The following is a 20,603-nucleotide window of genomic DNA, read 5'->3' on the forward strand; positions in this document are numbered from 1 at the left end:
CTTGGCAGACTTTTTTTTTTATAAAAAGTTAAATATTTTTGGTACATTCAAATATTTCCCAACTTAATGTAAAAACTAGACTATTGTTGACTGAACTTTACTTTTTATTTTATTTGTTCCCCTAACTAATTAGAGAGTAGATAAAAACATATCAGTATATTGTTATTTTGAAATATAACATTAATTACCATGAATGACTAATCATAAAATTACTTTATATTTAATTTTATTTTATTTTGGGGGAAGGTATTGGTGTAGAATATAACAAATTACACAATATCGGACAAAAGATTTTTTTATAAAAAAAAATACAGGTGTTAAAGGTTTTAAATAACCAAGATAAAGAGGTTGTTCTCTTTATTGTTCCACCTAATAGTCATACTTAGATTAATTATAAATAGTACTGTAATAAATTATAATCTTGCTTGAAATTCATTTTTTTTATTTATTTTTTCAATTCATTTATCAGAGGGTCACTGAATAGAAAAGAAGTCAACTTCTATTCGTCATCAGCACCACCGATGAGCATCTGGATAAGGCCCTCAGTGTCAATCATGCCTGCGTCATCAATGTCCATGGCGTCAAAGGCATCATTAACTTCCTTCTTGGTGAACTTGTCTCCCCAAGTCAAAAGTGCATGTTTTAATCTAGAAGCAGAAAAATATGACATTTATATTAAAAGTACATTGACATTTATACTTCAGTAACAGCTGCTAAGGGCACACACAGTGCTACTACTGATGGCTGATTAGTTTATAATTATAACAAAAAATTGATCTTAAATTCTGATACATAAAAAATGGTAAAGAGAGCAAACCTCTTATACAAATACATTGATATGTACTTTGCCTACAACTTTTTTTTTCCTTTATACTAAATATTTATTTTGATTAATAAACTTACACTTCACTGCTGATGAGGCCGTCTTTGTCAAATGCCTTGAAAGCATTTCTGATGACATCATCGGGGTCAGACCCTAAAGAAAAAATTTAATAAGCTTTCCTTCTGGTATTTATCTATACTAAATCTTGTAAATTATAAAAAAATTATTACCTCCAGACATCCTCTGGGCGAACAGTGTCAGCAGCTGGGTGAAGTTGACTGGCCCAGGTGCTTCAGCAAGCATTTCATCAAGCTCTTTGTCTGTGACGAGCTTGCCGACCTGGTCCCAAGTGGATCTGAGATCTTCTTTTCCAAGGATACCATCTTTGTCCTTATCCATGAGGGAGAAACCCTAGCATTCAAAATAATATTATTTATATATTAATATTAACCATATATAGATAACTGAAATTTCAGTTTTAAAGTAATTTTAAAGAAGATCGGAATCATAATAATATTTTTAATATAAACAAATGAATCATCATATTGCAAAACAGATGTATGCATTAATATTTTTGGAAGATTAAATTCTTATTATGTTTTTAAAACATTTAAAAGTAAAAATTTAGTCTTTTTTGAATAAAATTATCAGTATTCAAAATTTTGTGAGAGATATTTTACCATAACCAAAATGTTTAATGGAAAAGTAATTTCATTATCAAAGCAGGTTTATTAACAGTTGATATTTTTATACTAACTTCCTTGAATTCTGCCACTTGGAACTCAGTGAACATGGAGAAGACAGAAGATCCAGAGCGCTTGGCCTTCTTGCTGCTCTTGGATGAAGGCCTCTTGGCAGGGGCAGGTGCTGCAGCTGGTTCTGGTGCTGGCTCTGGAGCTGGAGCCTCAGCTGGGGCTTCGGCTTTCTCTTCTTTTACCTTCTTCTTCTTCTTCTTCTCCTTATCCGCCTTTAGAAATGAAATTGGTTGAATAAGATGTATGTTTTAAAACAAATAACTTATTTATCAATATTTTTTTGAACATCAACCCACTGCATCAAATTCAAATATATAAGTCAGTTATTTCTTTATATCAGATTATTGTATACATTTTTTATAACAAATATTCATATTATTTTTTATAATTTATTGCTTATGACGAATATAATAATCATTTAATAATATTATTATTTTAAATGTGAACGTTTTATGCATTGTGTCAATAAATAAATAAAATTTATTTAACTTATTTTATATTAACTATTTGGCTATTATGTTATTATATGATTATATCAATTTTTTATTATTTTTAAGTTCGGGTTTTTGTATTTTATTTTGGATATTTTTTGAGCAAAGCAGAGTCACATTACTACAAATACTAGCTCACCAATAAACGATTAATTTATTTTATTAGTTCACTGCATATGAGTTTCTCAAAATCGTCCACGACATAAAAAGAGAAACTAAACAATTGAAATACCAGTACCGTACAAGTTTATGGTTTGTTATATTTATTTAAAAATGATCTTAAGGCTTTGATATTATTTAGACCATGTTACATCATAAATTATCAATTTTTGTGAATTGACATTTCACAATTGAACTTTAAGATGCTTCAATGTAATCGTGGAAATAAAAAAATTTATAAAGCCATGACTTATCAATAGCAATTTAAAAATAATAAAATATGTTGAAGCTTTGATCTTCTGAATAATTTTATAAGCTTATCACTTCTGGTTTATAATATTTTAAATAATTTTAGAATATATTACAAAATATTCAGATCATAAACCAGTTTAAAAAAAAAAATTACCTATTGACTTCCATAAAAGGGCATTTGACATCTGATACCTAGCCATAAGTAGTATAATCAGTTCATTAAAAAACACTGTTACAGATTAAAATGTGTTTACTCTTTAAAACGAATTATCATTTTATTTTATTTTTATGAAATCATGATCAGTAAGGCTTATGGTTCTTGTGGGAGAAGGGGTAGTCTATCCGGCCTATATCAACTTTTGAGGAGACTTAAAAATAGAATCGAACCAATGTTAAAAGGAGGGCTATAGATTTTTGGAGGCCTGCCAGAAAAATTTAAAAATAGATCATTATGATACATACTTATAGCCCAGCCCATTTATTTAACCCATTTCTATTTTAGGGATGAATCCATAAGAAGATTTGGGCAACAGTTTTATTTCATTACAGAAATAACTTATTAAGAAAAATTATTAAAATTATTTATGTAATTTTCAGAAGCCGAATATTTAAAAAAAATATTAACATATAGTATAGGTGAAATTTAAAATATTTAATCCTTTTCCCTCTTTCAAAATGACAGAACATTTTTTTTGAAAATATGAATTTCTTTTAATCAACTTTGCAAGCAGCACGGTAATGGTATGCTTTAAAACTTAATTTTAAGAATTCAGAAATATTAATTTGATTATTATTTAAACTAAATTACTTTTTAAAATATAAGAATATTATCACCAATAATTTCCATAATAATAAAAAATTATAACTTAAATGAAATAAGGAATTTCAATGAAACGATAGTACAGTATGTTAATCAAAACGATCCAAGAGCTTTTATTTCTATTTAGCAATAATCAAAAACGAATGCAGTTCCTATCTAAAGTAAAATGTACAAAAAGATGATTCAGACAGAACACTCACCATGATGTTTAGTTGATGTCTCTAAAGGCCCGACTGACTCTGCCACAGGCTACCCTTACTACTTTGTTCTCCCCCACTCGACAGCCTTCTCTATATTTAAATTTTCTCCCCACCAAATCCATATATAGGTAAGAGGTATCGGTGTATGCCCTACATCCTATTTCATTGTCTTTATTATTACAAGTTTTGAATGCCAACTATAAAATACTACAAAGTAATTAATCAAAAACTAATTTATTAATTTATACTAAATTTGTAAGAGAGCCTTGCTTTAATTATATGTTTATATTTTTTTAAGTACACTTCATAAATATAAATTAATACAATGTTTCAGGGGTGATATTAATATAGTAAGAGTAAATAAAAAAAATATATTATTGTTAAAATTAGTATAGTAGTTACAAATACACTATTTGATCAAAACTTTAATATTGGAGTTAAAGAGTAAATTTTTTCAAAAAATTAATAATTACCTTATTGAGATTGATAATGCCAAACATCCATGACTTCAAAATAGAAGTTCTTCAGTACTTTCCAACCAATTAGCGAATAATTACCTCTTTTTAAGATCTGAACTGCTTTCTAAAAAAAATACCATAGAATCTTCAAAAATCCTGAGAAATATTTTGATTGATTAGTAATACCTAATTATTTCTATCAGTTAAAAGCAAAGTAATACATTTAAAAACTCTTAGATATCTCATGAATCAAAGATAGTACACCTGTTGAAAATGTAATTAAATAAAAGATCTGAAGATATAATAAAAATTCAAACTTATTAAAAGAAAGTAAATAATTATGCCCCATAATTTTAAAAAAAAAGTTGTATTACACTAAAATAAATAGCAATATCCATCATGGCAAAATAAAAGGTATATAAAAGTATGATATATATCAATATTAAAGTATGATGTATTAATATGCTGTTATACTACTAATATTAAGGTATTAATCGACATTTTGAGTATTATTATAGCAGATAATTAATAAATAAAATTTATATTTTCCAGGCCAATGGCCATAGGTGGAAATCATGCTCATTTATTAAGTTGATATATATATATATATATATATATACACACACACACAAACACATATACATCCATTTCCCACAAGCCCTTTGATCCTGAGCACTGCTCCTAATCATTTTTAAAAATGATGAACCTTCAAAAAAGATTTGGATTGGATTACAATAATTACTAGACAAAATTAAATTTTTCTACATAAGATTTATACAACAAGAACTGTTTGAAAAGAATACTGAATCGTAAACAAAGTCTTCAAAAATGAATGTTAAAATATTAGAATATATAATTTACCCAAAGAAATTATATAAATTAAAGTAAGAGAAGAGGCAATATAATTAATAAAACGAATATACTCAGCAATTTACATAATTTGCCATATAGCTACTGAAATAATAAAAGAATATTGTAAAAAGGAATAATAAAAAAAAATTGTAGAACATTATAATGGTTTAACAATACTAAATTTTACCTAAATTAATGAAAATGTTAATGGCATTAGTGTATCATTATACAAAAAAATTATATAATAAGGTAAAATAAAATTTTGTTTTTCCATTTTTTTTTAGCAAACATACTATTTCATAAATGACACAAATTTACTACCATATCTTATTATTCTTTTTTTAATTTTTAAATGAAGCTTCAATAATATTAATGTACATTGTTAATTTTATTAGAACATTGTAAGATGGTGGAGTGTTTTTGTTCACAGTAGAGACTGATTTTTTTTTAAATTATAGGAATTTACTTATATTAAACAAAAAAAAAAAATAAATAAAAGAAGAATAATTATCAAATAAGAATGATAATGGGAACAAAAGAAGAAATCAGTGCACTAATTAATTTTATTTTTCTAATTGTATTAGCATGGTTTGACACAGTAAATGGAATCATGAGTAAATATACAAAAATAATATACATTAAAGAAAATTCATAAATAGTTCAAGGTGAAGTTTTTACAAACGTTACTTTTTTAAAAGTTAAAACACATTATTTGTACTAATCAAAAAATATTACATCTGATATTAAAAAAAAATAATAACAGAAGATAAAACAATAACAATGATCATCAGAAATGCAACAAAGAAACTTTATCAGATTTATCACATATTCTGACAACATGGCAAAAGAAAAATGTAAAATTAATAACTTAGGTAGACTGCCTTGGTTTCAATTCTTCATAACAAGGTCTTAAAAATATATAATTTTTCTTAGCAGGGTTGTAAAACTCATGTCCCTAAAAACCAAAAATGAATATTAAACATTACATAATACTATTCTTAATTATTATATATTATGATCAATGATAAGTTAAGACAATATAATGAAATATACTATCTCCTTTAATTTATTTTTTTTTTTTTTTTTACATAGTAGTAGAATATTGGTGAAAAATGCAACAAGAATTCGGTTTATCTTATAAGCTGAACCAGCAACCAAATGGAGTTCTAGCAATCCACTAGTCCTATTTCTGAGCCACAACATAAACTTAATGAGAATGTGAACTGGCAGTCTAAACTAGTCGAGTATATGTTAAATATTTCTTGGCTTTTTTACATATCATTTTCATTCAATGAGAATCACTGAATGTTGTAAAAATTATAATTTATCATTGATTATTTTTTTTTAAAAGTTAAAAACATTAATAAGTCCACAAGGTTTTCATTTAATAACTTAAAAATATTATATGATTATGTCAATCATTAACATTAAACATAGTTCAAACATTCACTATTGGAAATATTGATTGTTTGCCAAATAATAGAAGGCTGGCTGCCCTCCTTTATAAATTTGGTGGTCCTGGCAACTGTTAACATTCCCTATATGATTGGAATGCTTCTCCCTCAGGCTATATGATCGCTTGTAAAGGTTTATAATTAACTACCTATCTCATATAACTAACTTAATTACAAGTTAAGTTAAACTTAAATACTACAAATTATTATGCAATAGTTTATTATTTAAATTAAATAACAATAAAAAAAAATTGATTTGGAATTATTATACTAAACCTAAAAACTAACTTCTAAAATTATTTGGATTCTCATCTTGAAACATAGAACCACATATTTTAAGGGAGTAGTTAATTTTTTTTTTTTTTCTTGGCCCACTACTGAAAATAATAAATCAAAAGAAGTGTATTAAGTTAAATATGGTGTCCCTTTACTAATGATGGTCTTATCTAAAAGTAATCTTGAAGATTTTTTTAATAGTTATGTTTGAGCAACTATGATGAACTTTGGATATATTGTGAAATATAACTGTTTAAAAACTAACAGTTAAAACTATAAGATAACTTATAGTGGGCATCCTGGGATAGAACACAAAAACTACAAGTTATCTATCTTGTAAGTTTGAGTTTTATTTTGAAATGGATGTGTTCCAAAAATATTACTTTAGACAGAGGTTTTTCTTTCCCTAGTGGTGGCTATTAGGGTTGTCAAAAAGTAAACACAGCCTGTGATATATCTATAGAATACGTCAAATACAAAATAAAATATTTTATTTTAATTTTTCAGATGTACTAATATTCAAATGAAGCAATGATATTAAGTACCTTTCGAATGGTCATACATTACAACATAAAATGTATACTTTTTGAGTTTGCATAAAGTTTTCTTTTTTCATAACTTTTAAGTTATTTTTATTTTTTCCCCCCAGAATTTAATCTAAATATGAAAAGTTAAAGGGCTTTAAGTAGATGACTTTATGCAAATTTTGTGAACATGGTTAGAGCCTTTTAGACAATAAAGCCTATAGAACTCTTCCACTTTCCCTAAACTTGTTATATTACAAAAAAATTAAGGGTTGCAAAGATACTTCTTTGTATTCAATACTATTTTAATTTAATTTAATTAGCCTAATGCTCATTCTTATTTTAGTTAATGATCTTTAAAGTCAATATTAATACTTCAAAACGGATTTGTATACGATAGGTTTGGTTTCATTTTTAAACCCACAAACAATAAAAGTTAATAAATCTTATATTTAAAAAAAATACTTGTACAATAATACAATAAAATAAATAATTACCTTGGACCAATCATAGCTGACTGCGTAGGCAAAAATCTGACCATTATGAGAGAAAGCACATCGAGTGATTGGTTGTTCCATTACTTCAGAAGGTTTCAGTTTTGTCCTAGCATCCTTATCCCAAAAACTGAAGGTCCCATCAGAACCAACAGTAGCCAGTGTACCATGAGTAGGATGAAATGCAATGTCATTCACCTAAAACAAATTAAATGCTTAAGAGTAAACAATCCATCAAATCCTTGTGTTTTATTTAAGTTAACTTAGCTTAAGTTAAATATGTCTAATAGACATCTATACTTCAAATGAGTCCATAAGATATCGAAATTTCCTCTGGTTTCAATTTCAGTGATTTAATATCTTGAATAAAAGTATATTTTATTATCTTTATTATTAAGTATATTTTAAATCATTAAAATATCTAATACTAATTATATTCAAAGTTTTTTTTTATATAGAGCTGGCCGGCTTTTCTATTTCTTTAAATATATTTTCAATAAGTAATTAACTTAGTAAAGACAATGATTAACTTGGAATTCTCACTCAAGACTGAAAAGACAGGAAATTGCACATCGGTTCCGACTATTACAGCACTTAATTGAAAAACGGTCTAAACTTTCATTCCATTACAAAAGACTGATCTACATGACTAACAAGGTCTATCTGGACGTATGGAATTGAGCTATGAGGCTCCACTACACCTTTGAATTCCTCTCATATCCTTACAATTCAAAATCCTCAATGCCCCCTAATTTGCCACAAATAAAATCATCTATTAAGATATTAATGTTCCATATGTAAACGAGCTAGCTCGAACCAGAAATCGATCCTTCCATGATAAACTTCCTAACCACCCAAACCCACTGGTTTCTTAACTTACTTCCTTTTCAATTCCTGACAATTCTCCGAAGTGCTAGAAAAGAAGATGGCCTCGAGACCTTCTAATTTAGAAGTATTATTAGAGTGCTATCAATGGGTAAGTTTCTCTACTTACCTGTATCACACCATTATGATCTTAAATCTAATTTACTAAGTTTTTTTTATGTAAATGTCAACAAAAAAATAATTGAGGAACTAAAAAATTCAAAATAAAAGAGAAGAAATAATTATATAAAATGAAATACTAACTGCATATATATCCTGGTAACCTCCTGTACCATTGGTTCTATGGCATTTAAAAGTAAAGTTATTTTTGGGATTTTGTGGATTAACATACTGGATGGCCACTCTACCCTCCACGCTTCCAAGGGCAAAACCTTAAAAATTGAAAAAAAAATAAATAAATAAACTCTTATAATTTATTTATAGAAAAGAAAATTTTAAGCAAGATAACTGAACTTAATTGAAGTAAGAAATTAGTAGGTTGTCATGTTATGTGATCAAGAACTCAATACCTGAGAAACTGTTATAATTAAATTTTAAGTATTCGAGGTCAATTGACAATTTAAAAAAATGGAAATGTTGATTACTACCCCAGTACACTGGCTCCTGTAACCTCACCCTAAAACTTGTATTCAATAATAAATAGTTTCCAGATTACAATTGCTAGTAGTCAAATTCCAATGTGTTGCAAAACATAATATACCTTTCCCCAGCAAATGGCTAGTGTTTCTAAAAACTTGTCTCATTCTCTAAATTGTGTCCATCATTAAATTTTCAGGTAAGGGGAAACAAAAAACTATAAATTAAAATAAGCTACTATATTATTATATATATTTCATATTAAAACATTTTAGCTACATTCAGGCCCTCTTCATGTGCACTTTTTCTTTTTCTTGAGTAAAAAAGAGCCATAACCTGATTTTATTCATACTTAAGCTTTAAAAAAAAATCATTAAATAAATAAAAAAGTAAGAAGAATACATTCTGGAGTATCCTCTAAGTTCCATTAAATAAAATATTTAACTGAATTACTTAATGTAAGGCCATACTAGGTGACCTCTTATCAGTTTATTAGTATTAATATAATTAGTTAATATTAATTAGTAGTTAAATCTTAATAATGATTATAATTGTTGGAGGGAAAAAAAAACCCAATGAATATGATAATAAAAGATTGAAGAGGAAGGATACATACCCGTAGGTTGATTTTTCTTATCTCGAAAAATAGCAACACACCTATGCTGATACTTGAGAGGGGATTCAACCCTTTTAAATTCTTGTGGACCACCTTCCAACTGATATATAATCAAACCCCTAGCAGCTGTTCCAACAACTGCCATAGGATAATCCTAAAAACATAAATTTACATTTATGACCAAATAACAAAAAATATGAGTCAAGTAACATAATTAATACCTAAGATATATAGGTCCAATCAACCTGTAACATAAAAATGCAGTATTTCGACAATTTCCTCTCCAATGTGAGGTAGCACCTAATGCTACCTGGTATTGGAGAGGAAATAGCACAGGGAAAAGATAGTCTCTTTGGCGAATATCTGACTTCACTTCAAAAGCCTCAGACATTTCTTCGTGAACCAGCACTTTATATTGAAAATGACATAAGCAAGCTCATATCATTTCCACAAACTTCCATGAGTCATGATTTTCCAGATCTGAATGTCAAAGAATAAAGCCTGTACATCTTGTTCCGCTTTCCATCTTTTTTCAAATTTCTGTTTCAGCATAAATATCTGGTCTAACGTTCTGAAATATCTAAGCTGAAATTCCACTTGGTACTCGCCTATGGCTTTCTAATAGAACGGGTTAATTAATTTAAAACTTATATATGTCAGGATCTTATATCCAGTCAGAAGTAATGCAATATCTCTGTTGTTGCCACACTAAGGCGTGGATAATTTGGTATTCTACCAATTAGGCCTGTGTTTCAACTCTCAAATATCTTTCCTTCCATCCATATTTCCAGAATAAGCGAAAAACCATCAGGTTTCTACCTTCCATGAACAACTCATCTATGATTCTGTTGATTCTAGGGACTTTTCGACATTTTAATTCATCAACACACTAAGAAAATCAGATTCATCTACTTCTTCCGGCTTGCATCAAAGGAAACTGATATCTGTGAATCTCTGTTTTAATAAACTTCTATTTGCTGATTGAAATATTTTATAAGCAGGTTTCTGTGCTACTTCATAGTTGTTCTGAGATTACTTATCTTTCTTGCCAACTTCTTTCATCAACTTTCTTTTGGCATTTGTTGGTAAACCATTTCTTAACTTTCCATTTTTTCTGAGAGCCCATTACTTTTTGATGTACCTATTTTATTCCTTTTTCCATATTTTCCCAGTGTTTGTCTAGAGAACATTAAAGGGCTGATAGTTGATTGAAACCCAGGACTATTATATTAAAAAATATATTTCGATCCAGCTTTTACTAAATTATAGTATGAATTTTACCAAGGTATTTTAAGGCCAAATCATTTGTTTATACCTAGAGTCTGTTTCTGTCATTTTCAGTGACCAGTACCTCAATTAATAATATTCAATGTAGAACTTTGGAGACCTGTTAAACAACCAGGAACCCTGAATTGTAAGTTGATAAAGTTCATTTTAACTAGTTCTGAGATAAAGGCGAGACAAAAGGTTAAGCACTTCAGCTTGAATGAACAGTAAAATCATACTTTTGAACCAAATGTAATCCCTGCATACAATTGGGATAAGTTTCATAACTTCTGCCTTATTTGTGGGATATTCTTGCTACATCTAACATACAACAGTGTTATCCTGCCACTCTTCAAGCTCCTTCCACTGGAAACTTGCTGTACAGTGCTAGAGTCAACTAACATTACGAATCTTATAGGACAAGTTGGTAACCAGATAATGCTTATTATATGTCCTAGGCTATGTTCTCTCAGAAGCTAGACACATAAATGGGAGAGTTGGGGCAGCCAGAGACTGACTTGGATGCCAGAATGGAGCGAATCAGTAGATAATAGCAGGCGCCTTGATGAAAAGCCATTTCAGTGAGTTGCAACCAATTATATTTTCTACATGGAGGACTCTAAAAAATGATATCTGAGATTCTAGAATAAATACAATTAACTCAGAAGTGTAAATCTAACAATCAGTACATACATTTAGGACAATTATGAGAATTTAAATGTGTTAGGCATACTATTGGATAAAACATGTTGTTAGTTTAAATGAGAATAAATTATATATATATGTGTGTGTGTGTATTTTTAAACACTCAAGTACTCACAACATCAGCACAATAACATCGTTCAGGAAGTGGGAGCTGACGTATAGGTTGAGGACTTCGAGTATCCCAAAACTAAAAAAAATAATAGAAAAATAAAATCTTTCAGATGAGTATATATAACTGTTCAAACCCATTGAATACAAACAATGAAACAACAACCTTTAACGTTTTATCCCAAGAACCAGTCATAAGACATGAATAATTAGTAGCCTTAATCCAGTGACAAGTCTTCACAGGAGCATCATGTGCAGCGACTTGTATTGTCTGGTTACTAGCCAGATCCCAGCATTTAACCATTTTATCACAAGATGCCATAAAAACTTTTGTACCATCCTAAAATTACAATAATTAGAACGAGCATCCTACCATTTAAAGTCTAAACACTAAAAAAAAATTTATGATACTTACATCACTCCAACAAACATCTAATACTGGGCCTTGCATAGTTTGCATTGATTTGGGAATAGTTTTACCTGTCTGTTCAACCTCCCAACACCTTACCTTAAAGAAACAACAGTGTGAAACAAAAATAAACTAGAATATATTAAATAACATATTTATGTAAAATACATTATTATCCCATGATCCAGCAATAAGAAAATTCTGTGGAAGGCTAGAAGGGCTGAAAGCTAAAGATGAGATAGAATCATCTGGGGGAGATGATACTTCAAAGTCTTTCATTGGATTTGCAGATGAAGGCGTTACTGTCGCCCCAAAGGAGCTGGATGTATTTAATCCTCCTCCAGTAAACATCTGTAAGGTCATATAAGGTACAACATAAAATAGCAGAAGATTTAAATATGAGTTGGTACAATATGGTAAAATTGCAAGCATTCAAATCAAGGACTTGAAACATGAAGTAATTAATTTGAGTATAGCAACAAATACATTGTTATAAACATGGATGATTAATTAAAATTTAAAGATTATGAATAACAGGAATGTTATCATATCAGGTCAATACTAACAAGCATAAAGCAAAAAATGTATGTAATGTAGTTTAACCTTTGACAACTATTTGAATATATTGTTAAAGCTATAAGTGACTAATTGGGTACAAAAAACTTTGAAGAACAATCACACAGTCTTTTAAAAGTTGAGTTTAATCCATAACATGAACCCAAAAGTAGCGGAACGGTCACAACCTACGGGAAAATGGCGCTAAATTCAAGTTGCCTGATTGCAACAAATGGTAATGATAATATTTATCTTATTATGTTTCACTTCAGACTCAAATAATACTTAAATCGGCCTCCAAATGAAGCGGCAAAACAATATACAAGTAAAACAAAATAAAATCACAATAGTTTTAATAATAAATAGATCGATTGAAAGTCGATTTATTACGAGTGTTTATCAATTAAATTTTGTTATTGTCTTGAGTGGGTAGATATCTTCATAAATCAAGGAATGTAATTAAAACCTAAATTTTTTGTCGGTCGTTTGTGTTATGATTATTATTAAAGAGTTTGGAATATCTTCGTTAGGCACATTCTTCAGCATAATCGAATACTAACTTCTTCATGCTTTCTTTGAAAGTTCAATGACATAAATGTGTAGTAGGTATGGCTTGAGGAACTATTCCGGCAGTTTTAAATGAATATATGTGAATTATTGTTTTATAACTTTATAAACTCGTTACATTATGGCCGTTAATCTGGATAAAAATAAAACTGCAATGATATCAGCTTGGAAAGAAGTCGTAGAAGATAAATCGCCCACAAACTGGTATGTATATCTTGAACGACCGGTATTAGATTCGTCAAGTACTACTAATAAAACTTGATGTGGATAGAGTTGGAATATAATGTCCTTAAAGTGTCTAATTTTGATTTAATTTATTTATTTACAGGGCCCTCTTTGGGTATGAAGGTCAAACTAATGATTTGAATTTGATTTCAAAAGGAGGTATGTCAATATTTTTTTAAGTGTATATGTATTTTTCGACATTTTTAAACATGTATTTATAAATATTTATGTATGTTGAAGATGGTGGCATAGAAGAACTGAAGGATGAGTTTAGTAGCGGACAGATAATGTATGCATTTTTAAAGGTGTTGGACCCCAAGACTAGCCTCCCAAAATGTGTTTTAATTAATTGGGTTTGTAATATATTTTTAATTTTATCATTACATTTATTTTTCCATCATAGGTCTGTTCCAACAACCTCTTTTGACTGTCCTAAACTATATATAGCATGCGCAGTGCAGGTTTTGGGAGGTGAAACTCCCTACTACACTTGCTCCGTACAGTCAAAAGTGGTTGTTGTCAGTATAGTTAGAAGTGGTTGTCTGTACAGTCAGCAGTGTTTGTTGGAACTAATTTCATATATTTAAAGTTTTCTACAGTTGTCATTGTAACTTGATTTCAGCAAGGGGAGGGTGCACCCCTCGTTAGGAAAGGAACTTGTGCCAATCATATAAGAGATGTTTCTAATCTATTAAGAGGTGCTCATATTACAATTAATGCTAGAAATGAGGAAGAAGTTGATGAAGATGTAGTAATTGAAAAAGTAGCTAAATCAACTGGTTCTGCCTATAGTTTCAAAGAAAGAATTGGTGATAACGACAGACAAACAGCTCCAGTTGTAAGTTTTAATTATTATTTTATGTATATTTATATATAACAGCTATTATCATTCCTTTTTTTTTATAATGTATAAATTAATTTTTAAATGGTGTATTTTTTTATATATGTATACACAAATATATACTTGATCTATTTTTTAGCCTGTTATAGAATTTGTTTACTAATACTAGTCTATAATTGATGGCAGCCTTGAGATTTTTTTTTCTACCCACAAAAAAAAAAATGTGAGACACTTAATCTATTCTAATTAGGCTTTATTTGAGAATGTGGTTGTGGTGTATAATAAAAATAATACATTCTCTCTTGAAAAATTTTAGGATTTTTTAAATGTTGGTGTTTATCATCATATTCTATTATAATGGGTAGTTTGAACTTATTAATTATTTTTTTAGTTTAATTTTTATTTGAACCATTTTTATAGAGGTCTTTGACCTGTCATAATAGTGATATCAACTGATAGATTCCATTACACCTGTATATGAATGTACAATGTAAAAAAACCTTGAAATAATGAATTTTTCAGTATCAAGAATATCTTTTCTTGGGTCGTATAATAATCTGGGTTAATTGCTACAATTAGAAGGCTTAACGAACCAGAAGGTTTAAAGCTAGTATGACCAGTAAAGAGAGTTGACTATTCACCTCTCCAAGCTGGACTCAGCAGATTGTTACCAAGTATAGTTGGTATTGGACAAAAATCATTACCTTCAAATAAGCATTTTTATTAATTAATTTCTGTTAAAAAAAGCTATAAATGATGTATAAATATTATAAGCTTAATTAATATTCTATATAATGTTTTACTAATAATATAATAGGTAATAAATAATATTATCAGTAATAATAAATGTTTAATCTATATTTCAATAATAATGTAATAACAGTAAAATATAATAGTAGCAATGAAACAATAAATGGTATAATAATATTTTTTATCTTGTGTATTAAACCATTTTTTTAATTTAGAGTTAGAATTATCAGAATGTAAACTTATATCAAGATCAACATATGTTTTATTCCTGTTACATTGCATTATTTATTCATTAATGTAGACTAATTGTTCTTTACATTTTTTCTCCATTAAGTAAAAAGGTTCTGGGTCATATATACAGAAGAAGCATGGTCATAATATCTGAATATATATAAAAAAAAATCTATTGAAGTTGTGACTTTAATTGCTCATAATACATTTTACTTGTGGTAATCTTTATACTGTAATAAACTAAACAAGGAATTTCAAGACCATCACTATGGTCCATCCACCAAAATTTAGAACTTACTGGTCATAGTAAAAAATAATGTCAAAGAAATTACTTATTCCTGGTCTATTATTATTAATTGAATGCTTAATAGTTTATTAGTAATTTGCTTTATTATTTCCTTTGGATTGCTTAATAAAAACACTGTTATATCTTCAACCAGAAGGAATTAATTTGTTATTGGTATTAAGGATGAGTTTTGAGGATGCCCTCTTATTTCAACCGAACTGCATTTTTCGGTCAAAATAAGAATATTGTTTATTATTTGTATACGATTATAATTCCTGAAATAGTTCCTTAATATAATCAGTGGGTTTAAAATTAAATATAAAAAAATATATACTCTAGTTTTAATTATTCTTTATATTGTGCTCTGTTAAAATTCTTATCAACACGATCAGACTTAATATCCTATATGCACTTCAAAATGTCTCTGGGGCTCCTACTTGTAGGTTCAGAGTTGATTTCTTTTATAATTCATCTATTTGTCTCTCGACTGATTTTAATTTAATTGCTGATATGCCACAGTTAGTGTTATAATTGTTTTATTTTTTTCCCGGTTATTTATATCTGAGCCAACTGTATTATTCCATAAATACAAGTACACATACTAGAAAGTAGGAGCACTAATACATTTTGTTTTTTTGATGGGGATGACTATTATTGATATTAGAGGAGTTAAAAAAAAAAAAAAAATTATCAGGCAGAATTGTATAAGTTAGTGAAATTATATCAAATATAAACTACAAGATTATTAGTAATAGTTTGTACATTAAAAATATCTATTATTGTTTAATAAATGCTGCTTGATCAAACTTATTTTGGTATTTATATGCTCTCTTTATTCTGTTTTCTCCCCAAAGCTTATGTGAATTGTTAAATCTGATAACAGTTAACTCTCTATCTAGACCTTTTTCTTGAGTGAAATGATTCTACACTGATTTCTATTCACAAAACGATTTTTGAACACATACCATAATAATTATTAGAGAAGCTAACTATTTAATGCCATCAAATAGAAAAAAATATTTTTCTCAATATTTGTATTGTTAATCTTCAACTTTTGAAATTATAGTTTTGTTTTATATCTTTCAGGGGACAACATATCAAAGGGTTATTCCTAAAAATGAAATTAACATATCTGAAAGAGATAAATTTTGGCAAAAAGAAGAAGAAGAAGAGAAAAAAAGACTGGCTGAAGAAAAACGTAAACAAGATGAACTGAAAGCACAAGCAGAAAGAGAAAGGCAGGAGAGAGAGGTATTGTACTATTTATTAATCTTTTTGTTAACTTTTTGAATTTCATAGAAATAATAAATTTATCATTACTGTAGGTTAGAAATAAAGTAATATTTACTTGATGAATGGTAAAGATTTTTTAGCAATATTTCACCATGCTGTTTTTATTTTTTTTATTTATTATTGAAAAATAAGGGCAGTATTACAAAATTTCATTTATATGGTGATTAATTTTAGGCAGAAAAAACTACTGAAAGAGATAGTCCTGAGAGGTTCACAAGGAGGAATAACTCTGTAAGACAGGTCAGTAAGAACCGAATGAATATTGGTTGGTGTATTTTTTAATTTAAAAAACATTTGTTTATCCTTATTTAAATTTATGTTATTGTATATTTTTTAAAAAAATTTGTTAGTTAAAAAAAGTAAAAATCTCACAGTCTTCTTAAATTTATATGATATATGAAAGTATTAATAAGAAGTGAAAAAGGCAAAAAAAAAAAAATAGGTTTTGCTAGTCAATTTTAATATGATGATAGGAATGTCTCATCAATTTGTTCTTCAGAAAAATAAATCACTAATCTCAATCAATATCACTAAATGGAATTAATGCCTTGACAATATTTATGTTTAACTTCAACATTGCACCAAGGAGCCAGAGAGAGAAATGCTCCATTTGGCAATACTGCCTCCAATACATTGGGTTGCTATAACACAGAGCATACCCATCAATCCCTGGCTAAAAATATATACACTACCATACATTAATATTCTTTTTTTCAAACAACAATCATCTATTAATAATTCATATCTCATAGAGCAGCTGTGACTATTATCCTAACAATTATTAGCCATGAACATTATTCTTAGATTTTGCTGTTGGATTTAGGGACAGCCCTGAAGATACGGGTTCATTGCATGTACGTGAATGTAAATTTTTTTTTCAGTCAAGTTTTTTGTTTCAGAATGTCAATTATCATCATTTATGATTAACATTTTTTTTTGTTTTGCGAATATTAATTTTTATTGGAATGTATCTGTTGGTTTCATTATTAATATTCATGATTGGTCTCCATTATTATTTTTCTTTCACCCATTCTATCCCTGGTTCCTAGTCAGTTACAAAGCATATAATTTCAAACTAATAAAATTTGTTTTCAATTAGTTATATTTCAAAGATAGTTCTGTAACCTGAGTTATTTAAGATAGGACTATCTCTACTGGAGTTGTCCCTATGATGGTCAGATTATCACAAAGTCTGCGGTATAATCCATTGAATATTTAAGTTACAAAATAAAACAGAAAAATGTTAGCAGATGTACCACTCATTAAAGCAAAGCAGTGATATGTGATATTCAATTTTAGTTTGTATTGATGTGCTGTGCTAAATTTTTGTTTACCATTTAGGAAGCTGAAGAGTTAATCAAAATGAGAGATTTTGATCCTAGAGCAGTTTTTGAAAAAAATACTTCAGTCGGGCAACTGAGTTCTAGAAAATCCTCATTGCAAAATGCACAAAGTAAGTTGTGTAATATTTGACTGAAAGTTGTAATTTTTTAATTGTTGTTTTTTTTTAATATTTAATAATTTTTTAGATGAAGTGGTTACAACTAAAGATAGTGTCCATAAGCTACAAAATGCTTGGCCACCTCAAGCTGAAAAGGAAGTAAAAACTGAACCAATTGTTGAAGATATTCCGAAGGTATATTATCCTGAGTTTGTGTTTTTTACTACTTTGCTTATTAATATATTGTAAACCAGGAACTTGATGGTGGGCAATGACCCAAATATTTGATGAATAATTTATCCTCCATGAGGGACAAAAGTGGAGGTTAAATGTTAAGGCTTTTGATAGTAGGTTTTATTCAACTCTTGAGTTATTTGGAGATGAAGTAAAATGCTATCTATGTTTGTTGTGAAAAGAAGGATAACTGGAGGACATTTGGAAAATTAAAAAAAAAAAAAAGTAAAGTTATATTGATTTTAAAAATATGAAAGAGATGGTCAGGTGTGCGACAAAAATATTTAACAACTAATTTTTGTTTCTTTTTGACCACTCCCCAACCATCTTCATTAAATCAATTTTATTCAAAAATAGAAAACATAACTACTTAAAAAAAAAAAGATACACTGATAGAAAATACAGTTAAGATAATACAATAAAGACAGTATAGATACAATACAAAAAATATAAAAGTAACTAAAGACTATTAAATATAATGGTGTATACCTAAATATACAAAATAATTCGATAATGATAACAAATGTTTTTCAGTATAGGACTCAAATCGTAGTCTTGGCCGAAAAAAATCAAAAACAAATGGTTTTTGTATTGATACTGAACATAATATTTTATCGACATTAATAATTTTAATATTCATGACAATAGTGATAATCATCACTATACACACTGTACTGGTCATCACTCGCTCGCTGTTTTGAAGCTCGACAGGCCTGATGAAGCCCTGCAGATAGTTAACTATTTTTTGTTCCTTTTTGAATGTATACCTGGCCATCTCCATATTTTGAAAAATACGATCAATCATTTATATATATTGATTTTGTTTGGAGTATTGTGAATTATACAATGGTGATACTCAGCCCTTTTTTCATACTCTTAACATAAAATGTCGTGCAATTTTCCATTAATCACATCTTCTTGAGATGATATTTTAGAAGGTAGTAGTCCTTAAGGAGAACTGTTATCATTATCAACTCATTATTATCAGACTTAGGTAGAATTTAGTCTTTTCCTTTGATAAACTGATGAGTTTGGATTATTTTATTCCAGATTTTGAAACAGTATTTTTCCTTCTTTTTTTTCCAAGGGATAAATTTCTTTAACTGTCAGTGTTTCAGATCAGGGCCTCATTTTCTAATGCAGGTCTTCTTTGTTTCCATATTTTCTTGTCTAGAATAGTTTCTTCAGTGTTTCTTTTCTAAGTCGAATTTTCTGGATAAAAAATCACTTAATGAGCTGATGCACTTTTCTCTTAATCTCTAAAGTTTTTTTGAATGTCCTTTGTAATTACCAGGTTTGTAATTACTTGTATCCTCTACTCAAAATGCACTTGTTAAGGTCTCTTTTTAATGTTATAAAATTTAAAAAAATGATCATATTTTTTTATATAGATAGTACCTTGGAGAGATCAAATATGCAAGGAAGGGAATTATTTTAAGCATTACCTGCATGGCTGCTGTTCTAATGCCACTCGATGGTTATGGATGCCATCCTTTTAACTTCCTTAAGCTTCTTTGTGTGGTGCTTTCAGTTATTTTTGAACACTTGGTGTTCAACATGACTTGGTTATGATAAGTCGAATGACCATATTTCAGTCTACATAGTTCGATTATTCTAGAATGTTTCACTATTTTATGTTCAAAATCCGCTGTTTTGTTATTAAAGGGGCCACCTTAAGATATAGCCCTTAACTGTATGCAGTGTTGCATTCTCGTGACTTCTATTTAAGGTTCTCAAACCTATCCACTATTTTTCTGAGGTGAAGTTGAAAAAGGAGACGTTAAATGGTCCAGTTCCTGTTTCAGTTCTTAAACATGTTGATTAAAGATCATATAAAGTTATATGAGGGGTATTCATGATCTATGTTAAAGCGTGTTAAATGGAAAAACTCGTGTTAAATCGAAAAAAATTGCCTTCTTTTGCCGTGGTAAAACGAAATAACATTTAACATGGCTGAGAGTCTGTTACTTGGTCAGTTAAATTGAGAATGACGTCACACAATAGACCAGTTGAGATCGCCGCCATATTAGTTGTTGTGACTTTCAATACAGTTGTCA

General features: G+C 28.6%; 3 protein-coding genes across 5 annotated transcripts; 1 reads left to right on the plus strand and 2 right to left on the minus strand.

Moving 5' to 3' along the window:
- Positions 1 to 279: 279 nt before the first annotated feature.
- Positions 280 to 3,652, minus strand: Mlc2 (myosin light chain 2). Its single transcript, XM_014421543.2, has 5 exons — positions 3,501 to 3,652; positions 1,581 to 1,790; positions 1,054 to 1,234; positions 904 to 976; positions 280 to 647 (listed from the first exon to the last, which is right to left on the minus strand). The coding sequence occupies exons 1-5, from the start codon at positions 3,501 to 3,503 to the stop codon at positions 500 to 502; spliced, it is 615 nt and encodes a 204-aa protein (XP_014277029.1). The 5' UTR covers positions 3,504 to 3,652; the 3' UTR covers positions 280 to 499.
- Positions 3,653 to 5,355: 1,703 nt separating this feature from the next.
- On the minus strand, positions 5,356 to 12,998 carry LOC106681302 (protein Rae1). Of its 3 annotated transcripts, none has more exons than XM_024360747.1 (9): positions 12,871 to 12,998; positions 12,292 to 12,474; positions 12,130 to 12,222; positions 11,881 to 12,054; positions 11,722 to 11,793; positions 9,636 to 9,789; positions 8,687 to 8,814; positions 7,562 to 7,756; positions 5,356 to 5,765 (listed from the first exon to the last, which is right to left on the minus strand). In XM_024360747.1, the coding sequence occupies exons 2-9, from the start codon at positions 12,472 to 12,474 to the stop codon at positions 5,679 to 5,681; spliced, it is 1,086 nt and encodes a 361-aa protein (XP_024216515.1). In that variant the 5' UTR covers positions 12,871 to 12,998; the 3' UTR covers positions 5,356 to 5,678. The 3 variants fall into 3 exon arrangements, with proteins under 3 accessions (XP_024216515.1, XP_014277036.1, XP_014277035.1); XM_014421550.2 differs by lacking the exon at positions 12,871 to 12,998 and adding an exon at positions 12,727 to 12,864; XM_014421549.2 differs by lacking the exon at positions 12,871 to 12,998 and adding an exon at positions 12,690 to 12,864.
- An 89-nt stretch (positions 12,999 to 13,087) lies between these two features.
- Positions 13,088 to 18,507, plus strand: LOC106681279 (Actin binding protein 1; the record flags this gene model as incomplete). The annotated part of the gene is given in 8 exon segments (XM_067050464.1): positions 13,088 to 13,449; positions 13,574 to 13,629; positions 13,711 to 13,823; positions 14,093 to 14,308; positions 16,665 to 16,829; positions 17,046 to 17,111; positions 18,213 to 18,324; positions 18,401 to 18,507. Coding segments are annotated over 8 exon segments (918 nt in total), but the record flags the coding sequence as incomplete, so codon positions are not given.
- Positions 18,508 to 20,603: the final 2,096 nt, after the last annotated feature.

This window comes from Halyomorpha halys, unplaced genomic scaffold, assembly GCF_000696795.3.
Source record: "Halyomorpha halys isolate HHAL.00 unplaced genomic scaffold, Hhal_1.1 Scaffold324.1, whole genome shotgun sequence".
In the NCBI taxonomy this organism is placed as follows: domain Eukaryota; kingdom Metazoa; phylum Arthropoda; class Insecta; order Hemiptera; family Pentatomidae; genus Halyomorpha; species Halyomorpha halys.